Source organism: Alosa sapidissima, chromosome 5 (genome assembly GCF_018492685.1).
Source record: "Alosa sapidissima isolate fAloSap1 chromosome 5, fAloSap1.pri, whole genome shotgun sequence".
Lineage (NCBI taxonomy): Eukaryota > Metazoa > Chordata > Actinopteri > Clupeiformes > Clupeidae > Alosa > Alosa sapidissima.
Window position 1 is genome coordinate 24,790,781 of NC_055961.1, and position 23,688 is coordinate 24,814,468.

General features: G+C 46.1%; 1 protein-coding gene across 7 annotated transcripts in view; it reads right to left on the minus strand.

Moving 5' to 3' along the window:
• LOC121710080 (spectrin beta chain, non-erythrocytic 1) overlaps window positions 1-23,688 on the minus strand; it is an 87,893-nt gene that overhangs the window by 48,573 nt on the left and 15,632 nt on the right. For 5 of the 7 annotated variants that reach the window (XM_042093960.1, XM_042093959.1, XM_042093963.1 and 2 more), the window contains exon 2: window positions 14,444-14,626. In XM_042093960.1, the coding sequence (XP_041949894.1) occupies window positions 14,444-14,600 (157 nt within the window). In that variant the 5' untranslated portion in view covers window positions 14,601-14,626. Of the gene's footprint in view, window positions 1-7,881; window positions 8,903-14,443; window positions 14,627-23,688 lie in introns of those variants that run through there. The other 2 variants (XM_042093961.1, XM_042093965.1) reach the window with 2 other exon arrangements.

Consider the following 23,688-nt stretch of genomic DNA (forward strand, 5'->3'; position numbering starts at 1 on the left):
ACAGGGTGCATATATGCTTGTCAACACACACACACACACACACACACACACAGTCAGTGTAGTGAGCCAGCATCTGGCCGCTGGCAGACTTTAATTACTCCACTCGACAGAGCTGTAAAGACCTTCCACTGGGAGTCGTTTATTCCTCCCTTTCATCCCTTGCTCCTGTCATCTAATTTAACCCCCCTCGCTCTTCCTGCACACACTCCTCTTTCTCTCCCCACCTCTTCACCCTTCCTCACCATGTTCCGGAACTCTCTCCCCTTCATTCCCCAGAGGAAGTGGGACCTAAGCAGAGAGCAATACATCATCAAGGCCACAGTAATGATGCCCCCCCCCCCCCCCCCCCCCCCCCCCCCTACCCACCCACCCACCCACACACTGCAGCTGAATTATGGGAGTTGGAGTTCAGACTGTTAAAGCACCTTGAACCCACATAATTACTTGTCCCCTGTATTCAGGTAGGAGGAGAGAAGCTGTTTTTCAAACAGCAATAAATTCAGAGAACTGTGCCTTCCTTTGGTTTCGCAAGCAGTCACGAGGAAGCTCTCTCTTACTGTATGTTCCCATCCATACGTACACTCAACAGGTCCTGAGTCAGCCTAATTGGAATGCCCTGTTTTATTTTTCAAAAAGGAGAACCGGTCCTCCCCCCCCCAAATAACTCCTGCAGAACCTCTCCACACCTGCTATCCCCGGGACATGAACATAAACGGCTGGGAACAACCACACACACACACACACACACACACACACACACACACACACACACACACGCGCACACACACACACACGCATACACACTCTTTCACACACACACACGCACACACACACACACACACGCATACACACTCTTTCACACACACACACTCTTCTGCCAAAGTCAGCATCCCCAGCAGTTCTCTAGCCTCCGAGCTGAAGACACTACGAATACCTCACATGTTCCAGGATCCTCCCCAGGGCCTTTATCAAATTCACAAGTTATTAATTTTTATCAAATGGTATCAAATTCACAAGTTATTAATTTTCATTTCCATCCCAAAAGCAGGAGGAGAGTCCAAAGCTTTGGGCCAGTTTCCCTGGGCAGATGATGTGTGGAGGGGTAGCCTGTTCTGTTGTGTTTGTTTGTTTGTGTGACCCCCACCACACAGGCATTGTGTGTTGTTTTTTGTTTAGTTGTGTTGAGTGGGCTAATGGAGAATACCTCAGGCAGCCAAAAAAGCACAGCTGCACTCCCTTAGTCTACTATTAGGGCCTGAAATACCGGGGTAGTAATTACTGTACACACACACACACACACACACACACACACACACACACACACACACACACACACACACACACACACACAGGTAGTAAGCAGAGGGCATTAGGGTGCAAAACAAGCAGCATGTTCAGATGAAGCCAGGCCCCATTAATTACAACTCTACTGTTCGTCTCAATGGAGGAGAACATTCTGTAAAGACAGCTTAAAGATAGACACAGGTCTACACACACACACACACATACTGCAACGCAACAGAAAAACATGAGTACACACACACACAAATGCATGGAATGACAAAACCCAACGTTAATCATAGGACTCAGCGATGTTATAGCCCCCTCACACACACGCACACCTAAAATGGCATGTTTCCATGACCGACACCCATGATTGACGTGTAACAATGCGATGGTGGCACTTGTGATACCATTGGGGTGTTGTTCACACTTGTAGCTTGTAGCACACTTGTAGTGTTGTTAATGTTCCGCCGGTGAAACGTGCCGCTCTGAGGAGAGGGCCAGGAATGTGGCTAAGCTTTGATGTTGGCATGGCCCCCACACCACTGCCTAAAGCTGATCAACACCTAACACCAAACACACACAACTTTACCCTAACTGACTGACTGCCAACTACACATAGGCATACAAGGAACTATAATGGTATTTACACACACACACACACACACACACACACAAACTCAACACTCATTGACACTACTGGAATAGCAAACTCTTCTAAAAACAGTGAAGTGAATTTCATGCCGTCTCCCTTCTCCGCTCAGTCACACACATATAAACGTCTCCTAAATTGCATATTAAATTCTCTGCAGCATTTAATCACAATCCCCATGGCAACGAATGCTAATAGATACAGTTAGGTTAGGTTGACTAAGGAGAAAACAATGAAATTGCTGTGTGTGTGTGTGTGTGTGTGTGTGTGTGTGTGTGTGTGTGTGTGTGTATGTGTGAGAGAGATTATGAATGTAAATCCTCAACCTCCCTTCTTCCTAAAACTCCCAAAGAAATGACAATGCACATATTCTACTGTGTATGTGTGTGTGTGTGTGTGTGTGTGTGTGTGTTGGAGATGGTGCACGCATACACACTGCCCCCACCACCTAGCCCCAAGAGTGATATTTTTACTTCTTTATAGTTTGTCGGTACACACTTAAAAACAAATTAAGTGCTTCCCCTGATCCTTTGCCAGCTCTCATGACACACTGGTAGTGTGTGCACAGACAGAGAAAGACAGAGAGAGAGAGAGAGAGAGAGAGAGAGAGAGAGAGAGAGAGAGAGAGAGAGAAAGAGAAAGAGAAAGAAAGAGTGAGAGAGAGAGAGAGAGAGAGAGAGACTTTTAGTCCTCCAAAAGAGCTAGCCAGGCTTGGAGTTGGGGGGGGGGGGTAAATAACAGTTACAGTTAAGTGGTTGACCACAGTGACAATGTACAACCTGGGTCTACACACAGTCTCTCTCTCTCTCTCTCTCTCTCTCTCTCTCTCTCTCTCTCTCACACACACACACACACACACAGGGACCCACACAGGGCCATCCAACCTGTACTTTCTCACAGCATCTTCTGGTTTGAGTGAGTGTGTGTGTGTGTGTGTGTACACACATACAAGGTAACCAGAGACAGAAAAAAAGAGATTGAGAGGTCAAGTTTCTCTAAATCTGTGTCCATGTAACAGAACCCTGACCTTAGAATGCTTTAGAAGAGGAGAGAAAGTGCACACACTCTAGAACCTCTTCCTCCATCTTCAATAAAATCACAAGAACAAATGGTGCTTTTAAACAACCATGGACACCTGTAGATTAACTGTTGATTAACTGTAGATTAACTGTAGGAACTGTAATGTGGTGTGATGGTGTGACGACTTCAGTTGGCTTGGACTGGCCTAACTTTATCAGAGTGCCAGGGGGAGTCGCCACGGTGTGCTGTGACATAGGGAAATGAGAAGACAAAGAGCAATACTGTGCAGTTTCTACTCTCATGAACATACACACACACACACACACACACAGCTATAAGATAACACGCTAAAACACACTGCTATAAGATATGTCAGCATCTGTTAATGATTGAAGCCCTTCATTATCAAATCAACCACACACATTATATATTAGTATCTGAGCAAAATCCACCAGCTTATTTGCAGGAGCATCAGGAGCTTATTTGCAGCTCCTATCAGTTTTAAACTTTGACCTTTGTTACAAGAGAAGAGAACCTCAGAGACCCACATTCCCTTCACCCATATCTGAATGCTTGTGTTTTTAAATTAATAACCCTTAGTGTGTGTGTGTTCTTTTTTCAGCATTAGAGCAGTTCTGTATGGGACACTGGAGGGAGAGTTTTGTAAGCAGGGGGAGGGCCATCAGGGCCCCGGTGCCTAATGGGGGTGAGTGACACAGGGGAGGACACCCTTTTGGACCTGGACACACACACACACACACACACACACACACACACGGTCAGTTCAATATTTGAACTCTCAGGAATTTTGGCCGGGCAGAAGCAGGTTTAACATTTAACACGTGAAACTTGACATTTGGACCAGAAGCAGCTCTCCACAAACCACACCACACGAGTCACATTCAACCACTAAACCCCAAGCCAGACCCAATGACATGATATCAAATCTTTATAGGTCATGTTGTACATTGTTTCTATGTTTTTATCTGTACATAATAGACTGTAGCAGATCCTCAATTACAGCACAGTGCCTTGCTTCCTACAGGAAACCTGCCATTAGAATACGATTGAGCCTAGAAGTCATGGCTCCTCTGTGCTTTACTCAGTAGGTGGACAACTCGCAAATCTGCCCCTCAACTGGGGCACTAGCCGAAGGGCTAATTACCCAGAAGCTGCTACTGTTTTTGTTAGCACGCAATTACCACAGCAGGACAGTGGACGCAGACACACGCGCAGACAGACACAGGCATGCACTCAGGAAGAAACACACACACACACACAAGCACACACACACAGTGACAAACGCAGGAATTAATTCAAAGACACACAGACACAGACACAGACACAGACACAGACACAGACACAGACACGGCAGCTGACTCCGGGGTGACTCCGGCCCTGATGTGTCCCCAACCCGAGTGACATTCTCCAGTGGCCAAACCGGTTGGCGACGGATTACAAGAGGGATGGGCAGTGGTGAGGAAACAACAAGACGGACTTACGGTCGGTCTCAAATAGCACAGCAGAGCGCCCCGAGGCTACGTTAACCCAAACCGGTTTCAGAGAGGGGGTTGTTCACCACCTACCTACCACTCCCTGCCCCACACATACCGACATAAAAGGACTGGCCGACAACACTCTCAGTTCACGAGGACATTTACCTGACGACCATGAGAAGGCTATTTCAAAGACCTTATAACGCTCCTTCAAAAAGACATCGAAAGTGTTTTACAAGGCCATTACTAGCTGCTAGCTGCAACCAATTAGATTTTAAGCACCAGAAGCCATTTTTAAGAGTATTTTTCAACAGGCGGAAAGCCACAAAATCTTGCTGGTGTAAGCTCTTCACTGTAATTTGGCTCTGCGACGACTTCAGCCTGCATTTGCCGATAAGACAGATTTGTGTTGTTCAACCCTAAGCCCTTGAACCAACTTATTATGTGTGCTTAGGAGTGCTTGTGAACCACAGGGTGAGGTGCTGTAGTATTGGTAGACTGCTGGTGAATAGTTTGTAAGTCCAGACAGACTACAGGTGGGAGCAAGCAGATCAGCAATGCTAAGTGTGTCTACCTGTCTGACAAGGTTAACTTGAGGAGTGACACAGCAGTTTTATTTTTTTTTAAATATATTTATTATTTTTGCAAATAGTTTTTTTTTTTTGGTCACAAAATGACGCAGTCTGTATAACACGTATTGACTATCCCAAAACCTTCCTCGTCAAAGAACCAGCCCTTAGGGCAAACTGACCAGATTTTCAAGTGTGTGTGTGTGTGTGTGTTGAGGAGGGCTAGTGGATGATGTAGGATTATGAGAACACTCGGAGATAAGTGCTCTGCAGCATGGGAGGGACTCTCTGTGTGTGTGTGTATGTGTGTGTGTGTGTGTGTCCACACTAGCTAACCATTTCAGCCACATACTGTGATGAAACACCAGGAAATCATTAACCACAAGATGCAGCGGTCTAATGTAATGTAAAAAGCCTCAGTCTCCCTCTCTGATAACAATAACGTGATGAAACAGGTCCCGTAACCGAACTATGACCGACTTACCGCGGGGGGGGGGGGGGGGGGGGGGGGGTTATTTTTGCCCTAACACATTTTTCAGTCATACAGTATCCTAAAGGTGTATGGGGTGTGTGTGTGTGTGGGGGGGGGGGGGGGGGGTTGATGTCATGAATTACTGTTATCACTCTAGGTTCGATTTCTGCTGACCAAGTCCAAGGTGTGTTGCCACACGCACTCCACGCTTCTGAAATCCCACCTATTGTGAAATGGAATTTGGTGCAAAACCATTAGGGCCTACAGCCGCATCGTGAACTTTGGAGCGTTTTGGAAAGACAAATCTGGTACAAACCAGACAGGACGGTTCAAAAGGTTAAGATTCCAGTCATTCTCTCAGACACATGACATGTGGAGAGTCTCCCTGTTACTCTCCCCCCTACACACACAGAGCATGCTGCATCTTTCACCCTATCTGACTGCACACCTGTGAACATGCTAGACAGACACTGAGAGGGGAGAGAGGAGGAAAGAGAGGAGGAAAGGGAGGATGAAAGACAAAAGAGAGAAAGAAAGAGAGCTTAGTGGGTTGTGGGATGTCTTCACAATTTACTGAATAGAGATTTGTTCAGATATGAGGATTATGGGTTTAGATCCGTTTAGATACACAAAGACACACACACAGAGGACGTTTTAGCCATTGAAATGACCAGCAAGTGTGTACGTGTGTGAGTGTGTGTGTGTGTGTCGATACCAAGACCAGTCCATTCCTCCCACACACAAATCTTACTGCAGCAGTGTGAAAGGGGTGGAGTAAGACATGACACCACTAAGTTACCAAAATAAATCAAACTGCAAACTGCTGTATGTGCACACGCACACACACGTTTGTTTCAGAATGCAGGGTTGAGTATTGCCCAATCTAAGTGTTTTTGGGAGTTGAAATATCCTTGGTGTATAGTGAAGAATGTGAGATATGTAGGGTGTGCTGGCCTGCCCTGTAAGTCCTGCTTCTCCAATGTCCACACTTCAACTGCTTCAGCTATCCAGCTCACACTGTATGTGTATGTGTCTACCAAACCTACAGCATGAACCTTTTTCTAAATGGAGCTACAAAGAAACTATGCATCTATGTTCACAACTTAACACATCCACACACACACACAGCATTAACTCAAATTCACCACTAAAGTGAATCTAAGGCTTTCTGTTCCTGACTGTGTGTGTGTGTGTGTGTGTGTGTGTGTGTGTGTGTGTGTGTGTGTGTGTGTGTGTGTGTGTGTGTGTGTGTGTGTACTGCATATATGATTGTGGGTGTGTGATATGATTCAGCTCTCATGATGACTGTATGGCTTTTGTCAGCATTACCACTAAAGTACCCTCCCTCCAACTGGCATCATCGCATTAGAGTCTATCTGTGCACTTCTCACCTCTCTCCTCTTCTGGTTTCTCTTCCCTCGTTTCTCTCTCTCCTCTCTCCATCTCTATCCATTTCTCTCTCTTCCTTTCTCTCTCATTATCTCTCCAACCCTTGTTTTTTCTTAGTCTTTCTTCCTCTCTCATCCCCTATTTCCATCTATAGCATCTCTCTCTATTCACCCTCTCTTTCTTTCCATCTTTTTCTCCCTCTCTCCTCTTTCTGAGGATCTGGGGCAGCAGCTCTGCAGCAGACGCTCCCAAAACCAAAATACCAGCGCTGAAATCGGGGCCACTCTCCAGGAGAGCACTAAAGGTGACACACACACACACACACACACACACACACACACACACACACACAGCAGGAGGAACAAAAATAAATCCTTCCAGCCCTCTTTTTGCTCTGTTCTGCCCATTCTCAGATAGAGAGAGAGAGAGAGAGAGATAGAGAGAGAGAGAGAGAGAGAGAGAGGGAGAGAGATAGAGAGAGAGAGATATGGAGGATGAGTAGGAGTAGGATGAGGCAGGCAAAGACAAAACAGGTTGTCTTCTCAAAGTCACAGTCAGTCACAAAGGCCCCTATATATAAGATGAATCTAAAAAAACAGACACACACCACACACACACACACACACACACACACACACACACGGGGTGGCACTCTTGAGTGGAGGGAAAACCCCAACACTCCTCCAGTTCTTAGTTACAGGTGGCTGAGAAACTCAACCGCCAAGCACAGGGTTAACCACAGGACATGGAAACACAGCAAACATGCTGACAGCAATGGCACTCACTTTCAACACTTGCCTTTAAATGTGTGTGTGTGTGTGTGTGTGTGTGTGTGTGTGTGTGTGTGTTAGGTCTTCTTTAAACTCATTCTAAAACCTGCATAGCCTATGGGGATATTACTAACAGTAATGAGGAAAGCTCCTCAGGTGTGTTTGTGTGCGCGTGTGTGTGTGCGTGCGTGCGTGCGTGCGTGCGTGCGTGCGTGCGTGTGTATCCTACCTTGCAGCTGCTTGAAGCGTCCCTCCAGTATGTTGGAGTACTGCACCTGGTTGACAAACGCTGCAGGAGAAAGGCCAGGAGAGGCCGAATGCTGGTCGTACTCCATCGCTCACACACACACACACACACACACTCACACTCTATCCCAAAAAAAGCTAACCGCAACACTCACACTAACACTTAATTACATGCGCACCAGTACAAGCACTGCAAGTTCCGGCTAGCCAGGCTTTTCCCCAACATAGCCTCCTGGTATAAAGGGAGAGAGAGGAGCTCCAGCCGGGGCGACAACAGAGGAGCGGAGAGGAGCGGAGCGGAGCGGAGAGGAGCGGAGAGGAGCGGAGCGGAGCGGAGAGGAGCGGAGCTCTCAGGTGGGTCACTAGTGGGTGGACGACCGGCGAAAAAAAGAGAGGGAACGAAAGTCTTTTTTTTTTTTTTTTTTTAGACGGAAGAAAAATCCAGCTTCTTTTATCTTTCCGTTCATCTGTTTTTTACGTCATTCCATGTGGTGTTAGCCGCCGTTTCCGAGAGAAAGAAAAATTTCCCTCCTCTTTTTGTCCAGAGTTAGTCCTTTCTTTCTTGTCCTCTCCTTTCGCAAAAAAAAAAAAACTGGAGAAAAACAAAGGACAAAATGTTCTCCCTTTTCAACACTTTTCTTTTTCGGTTCTGTGTAAACACAGCTTTGCACTCGCTCCCTTCTTCTTTAGTCCTGCTCCATCCTGGCCAGGCTCTCACACACTCGCTCACACACACAAACGCGGGTGCTCTCTCTCTCACACACACACTCTCCCTCTCTCTGTGCTAAAGTGGAAGTGTGTGGCACTTCTCAGCTCAACTCAGTACTCCTCTCTCCCACACACACACACAAACTCACAGGCACACAAGAAGTCAGTGTTTCCTGCTGAGTGTGTGTGCATGAACGTATACATGCGCACACACACACACACACACCTTGTTTGAGCTGGGCAGAGAAGTGGCCTCGGTCGGATGGATAAGTAAACACAGCCTTCTGCTTGGGTTCTCTCTTTCTCTGAGCCCTGAGCATTTGCATAAGGTGTGTGTGGGGGAGTGGCGCGCAAGAGAGAGAGACACAAGGGAAGGAGGGAGAGGGAGAGAGAGAGAGAGAGAGAGAGAGAGAGAGAGAGAGGAGGGAGGGGAGGTGTGGGCTGAACCATTCTCAAAGGTGTAGCAGGGGTGGGGCAGGAGCCAGCTGGGATCAAACCATTCTGGCCAATCTCCAGAAACAGAGGGGGGATAGAGAGAGAGAGAGAGAAAAAGAGAGAGAAAGAAGGCGGGAGAGAGGAAGGAGGACAGCAGGAGGGAGAGATGGTGAAGGAATGACACGTGCTTGTGTGTCAAGAAAAATAAAGGCACATCCATCTCTCCAACAGCCCCGCTGCTCTCCAGGTCTTCCATTTGCTCTGATTTCTCTCTCTCCTTCATGTGCTCTAGTAGGTGTTGCACGTGACTGAAATAAGACGTTAGGTCAGGAAGGAAGTACTTGAGAAAGTCTCAGCAATGGCAATGCTTCTTTCCTGCCTGAGTGTGTGTGTGTGTGTGTGTGTGTGTGTGTGTGTGTGTGTGTGTGTGTGTGTGTGAAATGGGTGTGACATGCATTTCTGCTAATGTGTGAGGAGGGAAAAAAAAAACTGTGTTGCAGCATAATGTGTCTTGACAGACAGATAGGGAGACGGACAGACAAATGAACAGAATCATGTGTGTGTGACAGTGTAAACAACACTAATTCTTAATCTTATTTACAGATTAGGTTAATGGGAGGGCCTCAGTACCTGTGTGTGAGTGTGAGAGAGTGAGTGTGTGTTTGTACAACAATAGGAATGTGTAATTCTGTGTCTGTTTCTAGGTCATTAACCTCAACACACTTCAGCACAGAGGACAACTCTGGACCAACCCGTGTCCTTCACGCTGTTGTGCTGCAGTTGTTGCATATACATGCATATCATATACATGCATGCTGCTCCAACACCTATAGAAAGTTCACACACATTCATGGGGGAAAATAAGACTGACACTGAACACAGGGTGTATGAGTGCGTGATTCTCTTTGCAAATGGAAGTGTGTGGCTGCCCATATATGTGTGTGTACTTGCCCGTATGTGTGTGTGTTTGTTTTTTGTTTTTATTAGAGGAAGCGGTCTAATGAAGCCCAGAACACACACTCATGTCCTGCTGACTGGTCACCTAGAGACTGTTGCCCAGGGCAAACACCAGAGACATGGCCCTCGCAGTGGGGTAGCTACGGAAACGCAGATGGAGATCTAGACTGGAAGGAAAAAAAACTTCAGGCTTTTGTGGGGGGGCTTCGTTAAGGATACTTCCTCTTTAAAACTGTAAAGCAACTACTTGAGTGAGAGTGTGTGTGTGTGTTAAACAGCAAAAGGTGGTGAGACCAGTAACTTTGTGTTAATAGTAATCGCAAGAACAGCGGGGACCAACTTAGTAGATGATATGGCAGGAGCTCCCTGTGCCACATTGAGAAAGAGGAGGGAAATATGGGGGGTAGAACAAGCAACTGCCAGAAGGAGATCATTTGGAAAAACAAGAAGTTCAAAAGCAATGCTTAGTCAAAAAAAATATCATGAGGGACTAAATGGGTGAAGCAAAGACGCGAGAGAGAGAATGAGACAGAGAGAAAGAGAGAGAGAGAGAGAGAGGTGGGCTGTGAGTGATGTATGTTTGGAGAATGTTTGGAGAACGGTGAGAAATGGAGCACTGGCTCGATCTCACAACACCCACATTGCAGCCATAATATGTTCTACACACATACACACACGCACACAGACACACACACACGCAGTCTTCCACACATGCATACTCACTCTGTACCACAGAGGCACACGTGTATATATAAGCATGTATGTGAGTTTATGCTCTTTCGTTCGGCAAACATATAGACATTATATAGTTCATACAGATACATATTCACACACACACACACACACATAAAGAAAAACACACACACAAACACATAAAAACACACATGCATAGCTGGCGGGGGAGGCCCCGATTCTTCCACACGCCCAAACAATCCCTGGGAATTCTTGTGGGAGGATAACCAGGAATAACCATTGGGAATGTGGGTTTTCCATGAAACGCCATGGAAACAGACTCAATCTCCCTTCATGGCGCTCATTTCTCCCTTTTCTCTCAGTTCCTCTCTCTGGCTTCAACTTATATGAAGGAAGTTCTTTGTTTTCAAACTGTCCATTTCACAATCTCTCGGTTTCACTCTTCCACCATCTCGCCCCACTTCCAGCATAACCCATCTCACTCTCTCGCTCACCCCTAAGAGTTTTGAGAAAGCGGTCAAGGAGGAAGGAAACTGTGGCTCTGCCCATCTCTCAGGCAGGAGTTCTTCTACTGGTCACACCTTAGCACAGCACTAAGATAGCGCTCGCACACACACACACACACACACACACACAGAATACAAGGCAACACCAATCAAATGCATCCAAGTACATCACCACCAAAGGATGTCCTCGTTTCATCTGCAATTCACCTTGAGCAAGGATTCACACAAGCACACACACACACACACACACACACAGACACACAAACAGAAGCCAGGTTGTGAAGCCAGCTCAGTACATCTGAGGACGCATACAGGCCAACTTCACCACTGACACTGGTTGTTGGACACGCATCCTTAAAGCTAGTGAGGAAGTACTTGTGCCTGCATTATGAACAATGACTCAAGGGGGATTTTGTGGGGCATCTGGCAACCCACACTAATCGAAGAAAAGCGGTGTAGAGACTGTGGAATATGGCCATTATTATTCATAAGACAGGCCTCTGTGAAGGCCTCTGTGTTTTTCTCACTTTCGCTCTATGTTTGGTAAGTGTGTGTGTGTGTGTGGTGTGTGTGTGTGTGTGTGTGGTGTGTGTGTGTGTGTACAAAAGGGGATTGGAATGGGAAGGAGTGGTTACATCTGGTATTAAGAGCACGAGCGCTAACATGCAAGCTGGAGCACCTCAAAGAGAGACAGAGATAGAGAGAGAAGGAGATGAAAGACAGGATGTGAGGATGGACAGACAGCAGAAAAAGGTGAAGAAGAAACATGGATTAGCACACAGCAGCTTCTGTGTAAATGCTGGCAGACTAGCTGAAGGAGGGTGGAGGATATGGACAGAGAGAGTGAAGACTAGAGTGAACTGGTACAGATGCAGAGGGCAGTACGGAGGGGTGGGGGTCAGAGAGAGATCTATGGACGGAGTGGATGTAATATACAGTGATGGTCAAAAGTGTTGGCACCCATGCTAAAGTTGACTAAAAAGAGGAATATAAAATCATCTTTTGGAAATTGATCTTAATGCCTTAAGTAAAGGCTTTAAGGACACCAATTTTCTTTGTGAATGAATAATGTATCATAAATAAATAAATGTTCTTCCTTAAAATACAGGGGTTATACGTATTGGCACCCCTATGTTAAATTCCCATAGAGGCAGGCAGATTTTTATTTTTAAAGGCCAGTTATTTCATGGATCCAGGATACTATGCACCCTGATCAAGTTCCCTTGGCCTTTGGAATTAAAATAGCCCACATCATCACATACCCTTCACCATACCTAGAGATTGGCATGGTGTTATTTCAGTTAGCCTATTAGCTGGTTTGATGCTCATTGAAGCCTATTAGCTGGTTTGATGCTCATTGAGCTCAATGCAAATCAAATATGCATTACACTCTATATCAGGGGTGGGCAAACTTTTTGGCTCAAGGGCCACATTGGCGCACAGTCGCAACACCCCTCGCCGAAAAAAAAAAAAAAAATTTAGAATATGAATTGTTTTAAAAATACTGCTAATTTGAGGATGTTTAACTAATTTATAAAAAGGTGCACTGTCACTTTAAAAGCAATTCACATTTAGTTCTCAATGATCTTTTGCCAACTCCCTATTGCTACTGCTGTGCCTATGGCTGTGCCCTCTCACAGTTTATAAAGGGTCAACAGTGGGAACTACTGTTGCCTTCATGATTTCCTTTCAAAAGTTTCTTTTAAGGAGATATCAATAATCAACAATGACAAGCCAGCTGGAACCTGCCGCTCTCTCTCTTCCTCTCGTGAGTGCAGACACGTTCCCAATTAAATGGAGTAGCATAACGTTCAAGTTAGATCTGCTGCAATGGAGATCACAAAGAGTATCATCTCAATGTAACATGATGTTTTGACACTGACATTGAAAACGTTTTTCTAAGAAAAGTGAAAAGCAGTTTGCAGTAAAGCTAACCACAACGTCATCTATCGCAGAAAAAAAAAAGAGCAGCCTGATCACCTAATTAAATGATTGGCGGGCCGGATACGGCACGCAGGCCGTAGTTTGCCCACCCCTTCTCTATATTATATTTGTTGCATTGCATGTCCACTGCAACGCTTCGGGAATACCGTAACTCTTGTCACGTCAATAAAGCTTGTTACTTCCACCTTGTTGTGGTTGTCTGGTTGTCTGTCTGCCTGCAGGACTGTGCATAACTAGCATGCTGATTTTCATGAAATTTCGAGAGTCGGAGCATAGGCCAAGGTGGAGGAACCCATTAAATGGTCTCTCTAACACTGTGAGGGCATATTGGCCACTTTAACACTGTGAGATCATATTGGCCACTTTAACACTGTGAGGGCATATTGGCCTTGGAAGAGGTCTGCACTGTTTGCACTGCCTTTTGAGAGGAGGATGAGAGTAGAGTGGAGGAAGACAAAGAGAAGAAGGGGTGAAGAGAAGAATTGAGAAGAAGGGAGAGAAACAGAGGGAGACAATGAAAAGAAGAGCCTGAGAGAGAGAGAAATGGACAGAGAGGAAGGAGTTTGGAGAGGAAGGCAGGGAAAGAGAGTGACAAAGAGAGAGAGAAAGAGAGAGAGAGAGGGAAGGTAGAATAAGAGAGGCCTGAAGGGAATATCTGCAGCAGCATGTTAAAGAATGTGCACATCAGGCCCCTGCTTGTCAACCTGAGATTTGCATCAGTGGCATACATACAATTGAGAAGGCCACACACACACAAACACACACACTTTGAACTGCTGTGTTACACATCACTGAGAAAACTTCAGTCAGTGAGACTTGTCACCTACCCACCAACTATAAAACACACACACACACACACACACACACACACACACACACACACACACACACACAGTATGCAAACACATCTGCAAATACATGTTCCTTTAACTATCAAGTTGCTCCACAGATGACTAACACAACCAATTCAATCATATGTAAATGCCAATGTGGTGATCCTTTCATCACCCTGCACCTTTGAAAATGTGTGTGTGTGTGTGTGTGTGTGTGTGTGTGTGTGTACATGAGAACAGGTCACATCTGTGCTGCCTGTTGCTTCCCCCTGCTGGATACTACCTCATACTGCAGCCTAGAACACTTGTCCTGACCCAAATGGATAGGCATATTCACACACACACAAACACACACACACACACAAAGAGCTAAGCCCAACCCAACCCATCCCACAAACATAGACACAAATACATGTAGACACAAACACATGTAAACACACACACACACACACAGAACACAGTATCCTACCAGCGAGGGCTTTGATGCGCGAGCGCTCGAAGAGGCGAGCTGAGCTGTTCTCGTTGTCCCAGTCGGTTTCGGCGGCCAGGTCCCAGCGGTTGTTGATGTCATTGTACTGCTGCTGGATCTCCAGGCTGTCGAAGTCGGTCGGAGAGATGGTGCTCATGGTTACCACGGCAACAGGCGGCCAACCTGATATTACATAAGAGGAGGAGGAGGAGGAGGAGGGGAGGGAGGGAAGGGGGCAGGAGAGAGCGAGAGAGAGAGCATTCATGAGACAGTGAGTCAGAGAACATTTTCAAAATTGGACCAGAGAAGTGTGATCAGTGTGTCTACTACCAACAGATGCGTTTAAAAATATGCTTCCTGGACCATTTGAAAGTCATTCACAGTAAAATACAGACTGGCTTATCGTTGACGCCATCACTCAGAAGAAAACCAACACTAGTCCCAAGTGGGAGTGGTCATTTCACACTGCCACCCACACCGAACAGACCACAAACTCAGTCAGTTGGAGCCCATCTAAAAATACATTTTACACCATTTAATCATTTCCAAGATCATTTTTTCTCACGGAGACAGTATAACCACATACAGTCAAAGTCCGTACACAAGCAACTGACCAATCAAGGAGAATAAGTGGAGAGCAACGTGTCACCCCAGAACTAATCTAAGCGCCAGGCTACATAAAAAGTTCACGAATAGCTCCTCTGAGTCCTCTTTTAACGCCCTGCATTTTAACTATGTATTTTTAGCACTGTTGTGTACTCTTAGAGTACTCTAGCACATTCGTGAACAAAAAACGAGTAGTCATCCCTCCCTGACATCACTAGCACTCCTCTCAGGAGGGTTCTGGCCCTGGGCAGTTCAGCGAGGGGTTTGGATTATTAAGCAGAAGACTGGACACCAGCATGTCTGTGTGTGTGTGTGTGTGTGTGTGTGTGTGTGTGTGTGTGTGTCAGAGCCCCTACAGACCTGCGCTCTGATTACAGCTGTTTCAAAGCTGAGCTCTCCTGACAGAACGAGGACAGGACAGCTAACTCATTCATTCAAACACACACACACACACACACACACACACACACAGACACAGGAGTGGTGCACAGATATGCAGTCTTATACAAAAGCGCAGAGTACACACGCACACACACACACACACTATGTCTCACTTTATTGCTTACGCACAGTCACACACACACACACACACACACACAGACACACAGACACAGACACAGACACAGACACACAGACACTGAAGAGAGCGCCCGGGAAGACATTCTCATTGTTCAACTGTCATTGCATTGATCTGTAATTACCCACTGAAGCTATTTCCGTAACTTTCCTCCCCTTCAATTTATGAAGGGGAAAAAAGAAAGAATGTGGCAGCTTTCTCAGACCTATCCTCCTAACACACACACACACACACACACTAAGGCTGTGTATAGGCAAGAATCTGGCGATACGATACATATCATATCATACCCATATATACATGGGTTACGATTTAATATATTGCAATATATTTCAATACTGTGTGAAAGACAATATATTGCGATTCTAAGTCTAACTTTAGAAAAACGTATATTATAAAGAAGACACCATCATACGCATAAAATGTAAGTAAAAATGAAAATGCTTCAGACAAACAATTCAGTACACTGTATAGTACAGTTCTGCCTATGTCAATTACAAAATAAATAAAACATGTTTTTGAAATTGCAGAATAAAATATTGCAATATTCGATTTTATCAATATTTTCTTACACACACACACACACAGTCATTATACTAAAATATTTTCATTCAGCAGACATGTTACCAAATTCATAGGTAGGTAGTACACTTTGTATAATAAAATAAGCTACTGTGCTCCCAGGGAAGCAAACCCATAATCCTTGGTGCTGTAACTTTCATCCACCAGCTGAGCGTAAACAACCCTCATGTCAAGGTTAATCTGCTTCACCTGAGTTGTGCACCAGTTCCACTCAGTTCCCCAATATTCTGGCAGTGAAAATCACAACCGGCTCTGACTCTGAGTAAAACACACACACACACACACACACACACACACACACACAATATAGCACTGGAATCTGTGACCACAGGCCCACTCCACTGTGTGGCTGATGCAGGCTGCCCCATCATGAAGTCAGTTGTGCCTCAAGGCCTTCATCAAATTGATTTCTGCATGCTGAGCATCCACTCAACATAACACACCCACACACACACTGGGTATCACTGTCTCATTAGGAACACAGAGCCAGCTCTGCCTATTTAGTGGCTCATTTCATTCCCAAACAATATGTGGCTCATTTCATTCCCAAACAATATGTGTATGTACTGTCTGACTGTATGTTCAGTCTTCTGTCCTGAGCCCTTACACTTCTAAACCATCGTACTGGGAATAAAGCATTGACTTGACTTGAAGATTCACTGTGGACCCGAGCGCCTGTTCTTGTTCTTGTCTATGTGGCTTTGAGCAGAAGGGACGAGGTCTTCTGGATCCCTAGCTCCTGAGGTGTCTACACATCTGCCTGAATGGAAAAGCGAGAGAGCTGTGCTCAGCTTAGTGTGCCGGGAGAGCTCTTTAAAGAAGCACTTGCATATCTGAGTGTGTGTGTGTGTGTGTGTGTGTGTGTGTGTGTGTGTGTGTGTCTGTGTGACTGTGTGAGAGAGAGGGATAGGAAAAGAGACCAGCACGAGCAGAATCTAAAAACGTCCCAAGAAATGGAATGATGTATAAAAAAAGAAAGTCTCTGCCAGACTATTTTGGGGAAGGCTGCCGTGGCACCCAGTCTGCTGCGCACCTGACAGCCAGGTGAGTTAAGATGAGGGTGAAGGTGAGGTCACTGAGAAAATCAGCGATGAACAAATGCACTCTGCCATGCTGACCACAGGGATGTACATCTTTGCCCCGGGCAGCACAGGAGAAGGCTGACCTGAGGGTGTGGTTAACTCCAAATCCACCTGAGCTAAATTTACACAGGAGTGGGAGGAGTGGGAGGGGGAGAGGGGTCATTTCGAGATGAATGAAAGCCACATCACCGCCTGTGTATCCGAGAGAGAAAAAAATTATTAGCTTTAGAGCAGGAGGTGGGCCATTTGGATATTGAAAAAGGGGCTACCTCTACTAAAAACATAACAAAATATAAGTGTGTGTGGATATGAGAGAGAGAGAGAATATGTTGGATTATGCAGATGTATGATGCATGTCTGTGTCTCTCTGGTATCTGTGTCATTTGGTGTTTTCTCTACCCAGTGAACCTGGCGCATGCATGACACCACATGCTGGAGCAAACCAGTGGCCTACATACGAGACGGAACTCAGTTGAGGAGGGAGACAGTCAGGATTAGTGCTGCTCTGAAACAGTCAGGCTGGAACTCGGTCCCTCTCTGCCGCAAAAGCATATCAGTTATACTTGTCCCAGTGCTGCACAGCGAGGCCTGGTTAGAGCATGCTGCTAGTGAAAATTGCTATTTAATGTGTGTGTGTGGAGGGGGGGTACCAGAGAAGCAGCAAGAGGACTAGAGTAGACCTGTGCAGCCAAAGGACTAGAGTAGACCTGTGCAGCCAGGGGACTAGAGTAGACCTGTGCAGCCAGAGGACTAGAGTAGACCTGTGCAACCTGTAAGAAGGTGTGTGTGTGTGTGTGTGTGTGTGTGTGAGTGTGTGTGTGTGTGAGTGTCACGGGACTGTTCCTGAGGGACTGGGTCTGTTCCCACAAGGGCAGCTTCCCCTCATGTATTTTTCAGCACTGGGAGCTTTTAAAGCAGCAGTCCTGCCACCAGGGGAAATGGGAGTCAGGTACACGAGATAGTGTGCAGCACACACACGTTTGGAGACACACAAACACACACACACACACACGCACGCTTTTTACACCAAAGAGATGAGATGTGGTGTGTGTGTGTGTGTAGCTGTGCCTGTGAGAGTTTTTGTGGTAACATTACGCAAGGCACACACACACATACCCTCAACGCCATCCAACAGCTGAACTCCAAGCTAAGCTGCACTGCACTACGATATCAAAACCAAACTGATAAGATGGTACAGTTCACTTTGCATATAAAAAACACCTGACACTCTCACAGTGTGTGCATACACACAGATGTATTTTTTGAGACTCTCCCTACGCACGCACACACACACACACACACACGCACACACGCACCCCTGTGGTCAGTGTGACAACAACACTGTTGCAGAGGTGATGACTGGCAGACATCCCATAAGGATCCATCACTATGGCCACACTCTGTGCCAGACAGAACACACACTATAATGACTGCGATAGTCTGCACTGTCAAATACAGATGCATAGTTCTGTTCACCATAACACCAGTATACAGTGTGGCACTAGAACAGTTTAATGGTGCACTATAACTATTTTGCAAGTGAAAAACATACTGTACCAGTGTTTCCCATACATTGACTTATTTGTGGCGGCCAACCACAATATCAACATTGACCACCACACAATGATTTTTCTATTTTCTATGAGGTTGTACTAAATTGTGCTTAAATCTGGTTAGCATCATAACCACGCTGTGCTAATTTGTTAAAAACTGTTGCATTCAAGTTAATTCTGCAAACCAACCACCACAAATGGAATTCACTTCTCTGGGAAACACTGCATACCTCATTTTACTTGGATAAAAACCTGCAAAAATATATCTCATATATTCATCCAGCTCATTACAATTAACAAACGCGAGATTATTATCCACTGCTCATGTTTATGTATTACGCTCTCGATTCCTATACTGTATCTATGCTCTTGATTCCTATATCTATGCTCGTTTTCATTCTTTTACGCTCTCGATTCCTATGGACCCTTTCAAGAGAGTTCCATTATCAGCATCATAGTTGGCCCCACAAGACTTCCTTTTTAACATTCCATGTTATCTTAATGCAGAGGAAGTAGATTGGGGCCCAAATAGAACGTTCAAGCATTGTTTTTGTTTTTATTGATGAAAGGGTCTATATCTACGCTCGTTTTTATTCTTTATGCGCTCGCATAATAAAGGCAGCTATCTGACGCCATACTTCAGAACGAACACCTGCAAGACACTCTGCAAATCCCTCTTGACGTATCCTTCACTTCTCCCTCTCAGATGCAGCCACATCATCTTACAGCACAGCTGACCACTTGGACTACATCATACCACTCTTACAGAACTACATCCTATTGTGAGCGGACATAAAGTTCATCCTGGTTCTTGTTGATGAAAGTCTGGGATCAGGTTCTCTCCTTCTCTACACGGCGGGCCACACTGACCTCGGCGTCCAGCGGCCCGGCTGCAGCCCGAGACAGAGTCTATAGATCACTTATGCTAATATTCCACCCTGGTCCAGGCTGTTTATTTGACTCCTGTCCCTGAGATCTGTCTTTATTTATTAATGAGTCTGACCACGCCAGCTAATATTGAGCGCTTGCAATGAGTAATCTATCACCACAGGAACCCCCCCCCCACCCCCCAACCAGACACACACACTCCCCCTTCACCCTGACTTCATCTACAATGATCCAGATACACACACACACACACACACACACACACGCACACAATTGGAATGCTGACAATGGATGCAACATATGCCACAAAAGCTGTGGGGCAGACAAATGTATACATAAGTAGTACAAGCACGCACAGACAAGCAAGGACAGACATATAAATACATACACACACACACACACACACACGTCCTGCTCAGTGTGGTGCTGTGGACTGGGACTGGACTTGGCCAATCCCCAGGCCTGGTCGTGCATCTCCATAATACATCACAGGACGCTGCTGAGAGGGCCAGTGCTGAGTTTAAGAGCAGGGCTCAGAGTAAGCCACACACACACACACTCACACACTCACACTCACACTCTTAACTAAATGGGCATTATGGTCTGTTTGCGTGAAAGCACTTTTAGATAAATAAGAGAACAAAACACACATTGGATCAAATGTCTTTGTCTGGTGGTCTGTACATGTAAAAGAGCTGGAGGGAGAGGGGTTAAGTGTGTGTGTGTGTGTGTGTGTGTTGCGTCCGTACTCAGCTCACCAACAGAATCTGCCTTTAATCCACCCACTTCACCCACAGCTCGATCAGACAGTCCCCACGGAAACAGAGGAGGGACACAGCCATCCATGGTGGACACTGCAACCTCCTCCTAGAGGACACTGAACCCCTACTCGGCTATCGCTCCCCACAATCAGACCGACTCCTGGTCATATCAGGAAGATATCCTAATGGCCAAATCACTTCACCTAGTGGGTGTCATACGGGTAGGTCTTAGTAGTATGTGATATATTGACAAAGGCAATTTGACATGATCACAGTTTTACTGACCGTGACCACAACACACTCTAGATGTGGACCAAACAAATGGAATGAACCTTGTGGGTGTGCCTTCATGCCAGCTTGACTGATATGTCTTTCTGTCAGCCCATCCACATGGGATCTCACTCTCTCTCTGTCACACACACACACACACACACACACACACACACACACACACACACACAGACGACACACACAGACACACACACAGACACACACAGACACACACAGACACACACAGACATAGCTTCATAATCCAAATGTTAATACTGTGAAATCTGTATTACTAGCGATAAGAGCATTAATACATACCCACCCAGACACAAAGGTTTGAATACACAACCTCATTCAAAAGAAACACAGGGCAAACACTAGAGTGACAAGACAATGCAGCAGGATGAGAGAAGAAAGGATTCTCCCATCACTCTCTCACTCTGCAGTCCTACTGTCCCTGGGGAGGCAGACATGAGGCAGAAATAATATACACACACGTGTATAAGTGTGTGCGTGTGTGTATATGTGTTGTGTGTGCGTGCATGCGTGCGTGCGTGCACATCTGTGTGCGTGTGTGTGTGTGCGTGCGTGCGTGCATGCGTGCACATCTGTGTGCGTGTGTGTGTGCGTGCCTGAGAATGGCTGAACGCATGCGAGTCCCTGTGAGGAAGCCAGATAGGGTGCACAGCCCATCCAGAGGCCTTATGAAACAGCATGTAGGGAGATGAGTGAGAGAACAAAGGAGAAAGGAAAAAGGAATTAAAGACAACACCCTGCTGAAAAAAACAGCCTGACCAGCTTACGGTGGTTTATTGGTTGACCAGCTTGTTTGACCACCGTATAATGGTTGACCTGCTAGACCAGCAAAACTCTTGCAAAAACATACCTTCAGCTGGTTTACCCAGCATAAGATGGTAATTCAGCTGGTTTTGCTTGTCTTACCATGTCAAGCTGGTCATTTTAGCAGGTATTGCTGGTCTACATTGCTGGTTTAACTGGCCATGCCAGCTTATGTTGGTCATTCTAGCAAACCAGCATGACCATCTTACACCAACAATGTCAAGCTTAGCAGGCTGGTCACCAGCATGACCATCTTACACCAGCCATATCTCACACAACAGGTCACACCAGCATGACCAGCTTCCTCAGATGCTCACGCCAGCATGTCGACCTGGTGACCCAACCAGCTACACTAGCCAGCAAGAGCTGGAAGAAAACCAGCAAAGACCAGCTAAAACCATCTAAAACCAGTTACCACAATAAACTGTTTTAGCTGTTTGTTTTTTTAGCAGGGCAGAAAGAGCACAGGCAGAGATGGATGAATGGAATGAATAAACATGAGAAAAAGAGAAAACAAAATGATAGAATACGTTTGGTGGTGATTGGGGGGAGGGGGGGGGTTGCACAGCTGGAACACCTGAGGTAGTGGGAACATCACTAGCAGAGCTGCAGCCAAACAAACACTGGGATTTAGGTTCAGGTAGTGAACACACAAGCACAACCTAATCCAGAGCGGAAGCGATAACAGTACACTCACTCACACACGCACATGGTAACCCTCTTGGTGCTTTCGGTGGAGGCTTTCCTATGAGTCATGCTGCCGAAGACTACGGCAAGATTACGGAGGTATGAAGCATACAACACTATGATGGGACTGGACGCATGTCAGGGCATAAATGGGGCATGCAAGACTCCAAGGGTCAGGGCTTTAAATACATGCACACACACACAAAACCACACATGTAAATAAATAGCACCAACATGTCTTCACTCCGAAACAAGGCAGGCATAAAGAGCAGTCTCAATCCCATTAGATTAAGATTAGCAAAAGGACTGGAATAGTAGCGTCCAGAGTAGTTATCCTCTGGATTAAAGATAGAGGGCGGGGTCACACCCACACACTAGCCTAACGACCCCATTTTTTAAGAGGTGTGTGTGTGTGTGTGTGTGTGTGTGTGTGTGTGTGTGTGTGTGTGTGTGTGTGTGTGTACATATAATGAAAAAACAGAATGTCCTCCACATAATTTAAAACGTGCAGTGTGGTGCAGCGGAGGACGCCAGCATGAAGACATATGAGAGAGAGAAATAATAGAGACAGAAGAGGTCAAATCTATGGACATTAGGCTTATAGTATTAAAAATGAGGACAATACATTACTACCATATGCTTGAGACCACAAACCACAAAGGGGGAGAGTGGTGGGGTGTGGGTGGTGGTGGTGAGGGTGGGGGTCACATTAAATCTCAGACCACCCCTCACACAGTGCCCCCTTCAGACCCCTCCGAGACATGTCTTCTGGTGGGGGGGGGGGGGGTCCGCACAAAACACATTGAATTCTGCCCTCGCCACAGGAGAGCTGATGATGAAGAGCGAAGGGGGAGGCCCACGTGCCTGGGCCTCTGTGGCCAGGGGATGAGGCCCGAGGCTGGGCAGTGGACAGCACAGAGACCCAGGGAGTGGAGGAGCGACTGGGTGGGTGGGGTGGGGGGTAGACTAGAGACGTGATCCTAAATCAATGAGGGTGAGAGCAATGCCCTCTGGACGTAAGCGTACCCTTACATCTAACACACACACACACACACACACACACACACACACACACACACCAGAAAGCAATGAGAACAATGCGATCAATGTGCTCCTCATCTTCCTCATCTAAGATCAATGTGCTCATCTTCACAGCCCCTCTCCATAACCATCAGCTACCAGTCCCCTGCATGCTCAAAAACATTTCCTTAAACACCATCCCATTTACATCCAACAGTCACATTAAATAAATATACAAGCGTGTAACAAATGGATTTGGTGTGTGTGTGTGTGTGTGTGTGTGATTTAATGCCGCTGATTAAGTGATTTAAACGTGATTGTGGTGCAGTGCCTGAAGGCGGATTAGAGGGGAGGGGGTCACAGACGCCTTTGTGTCAGA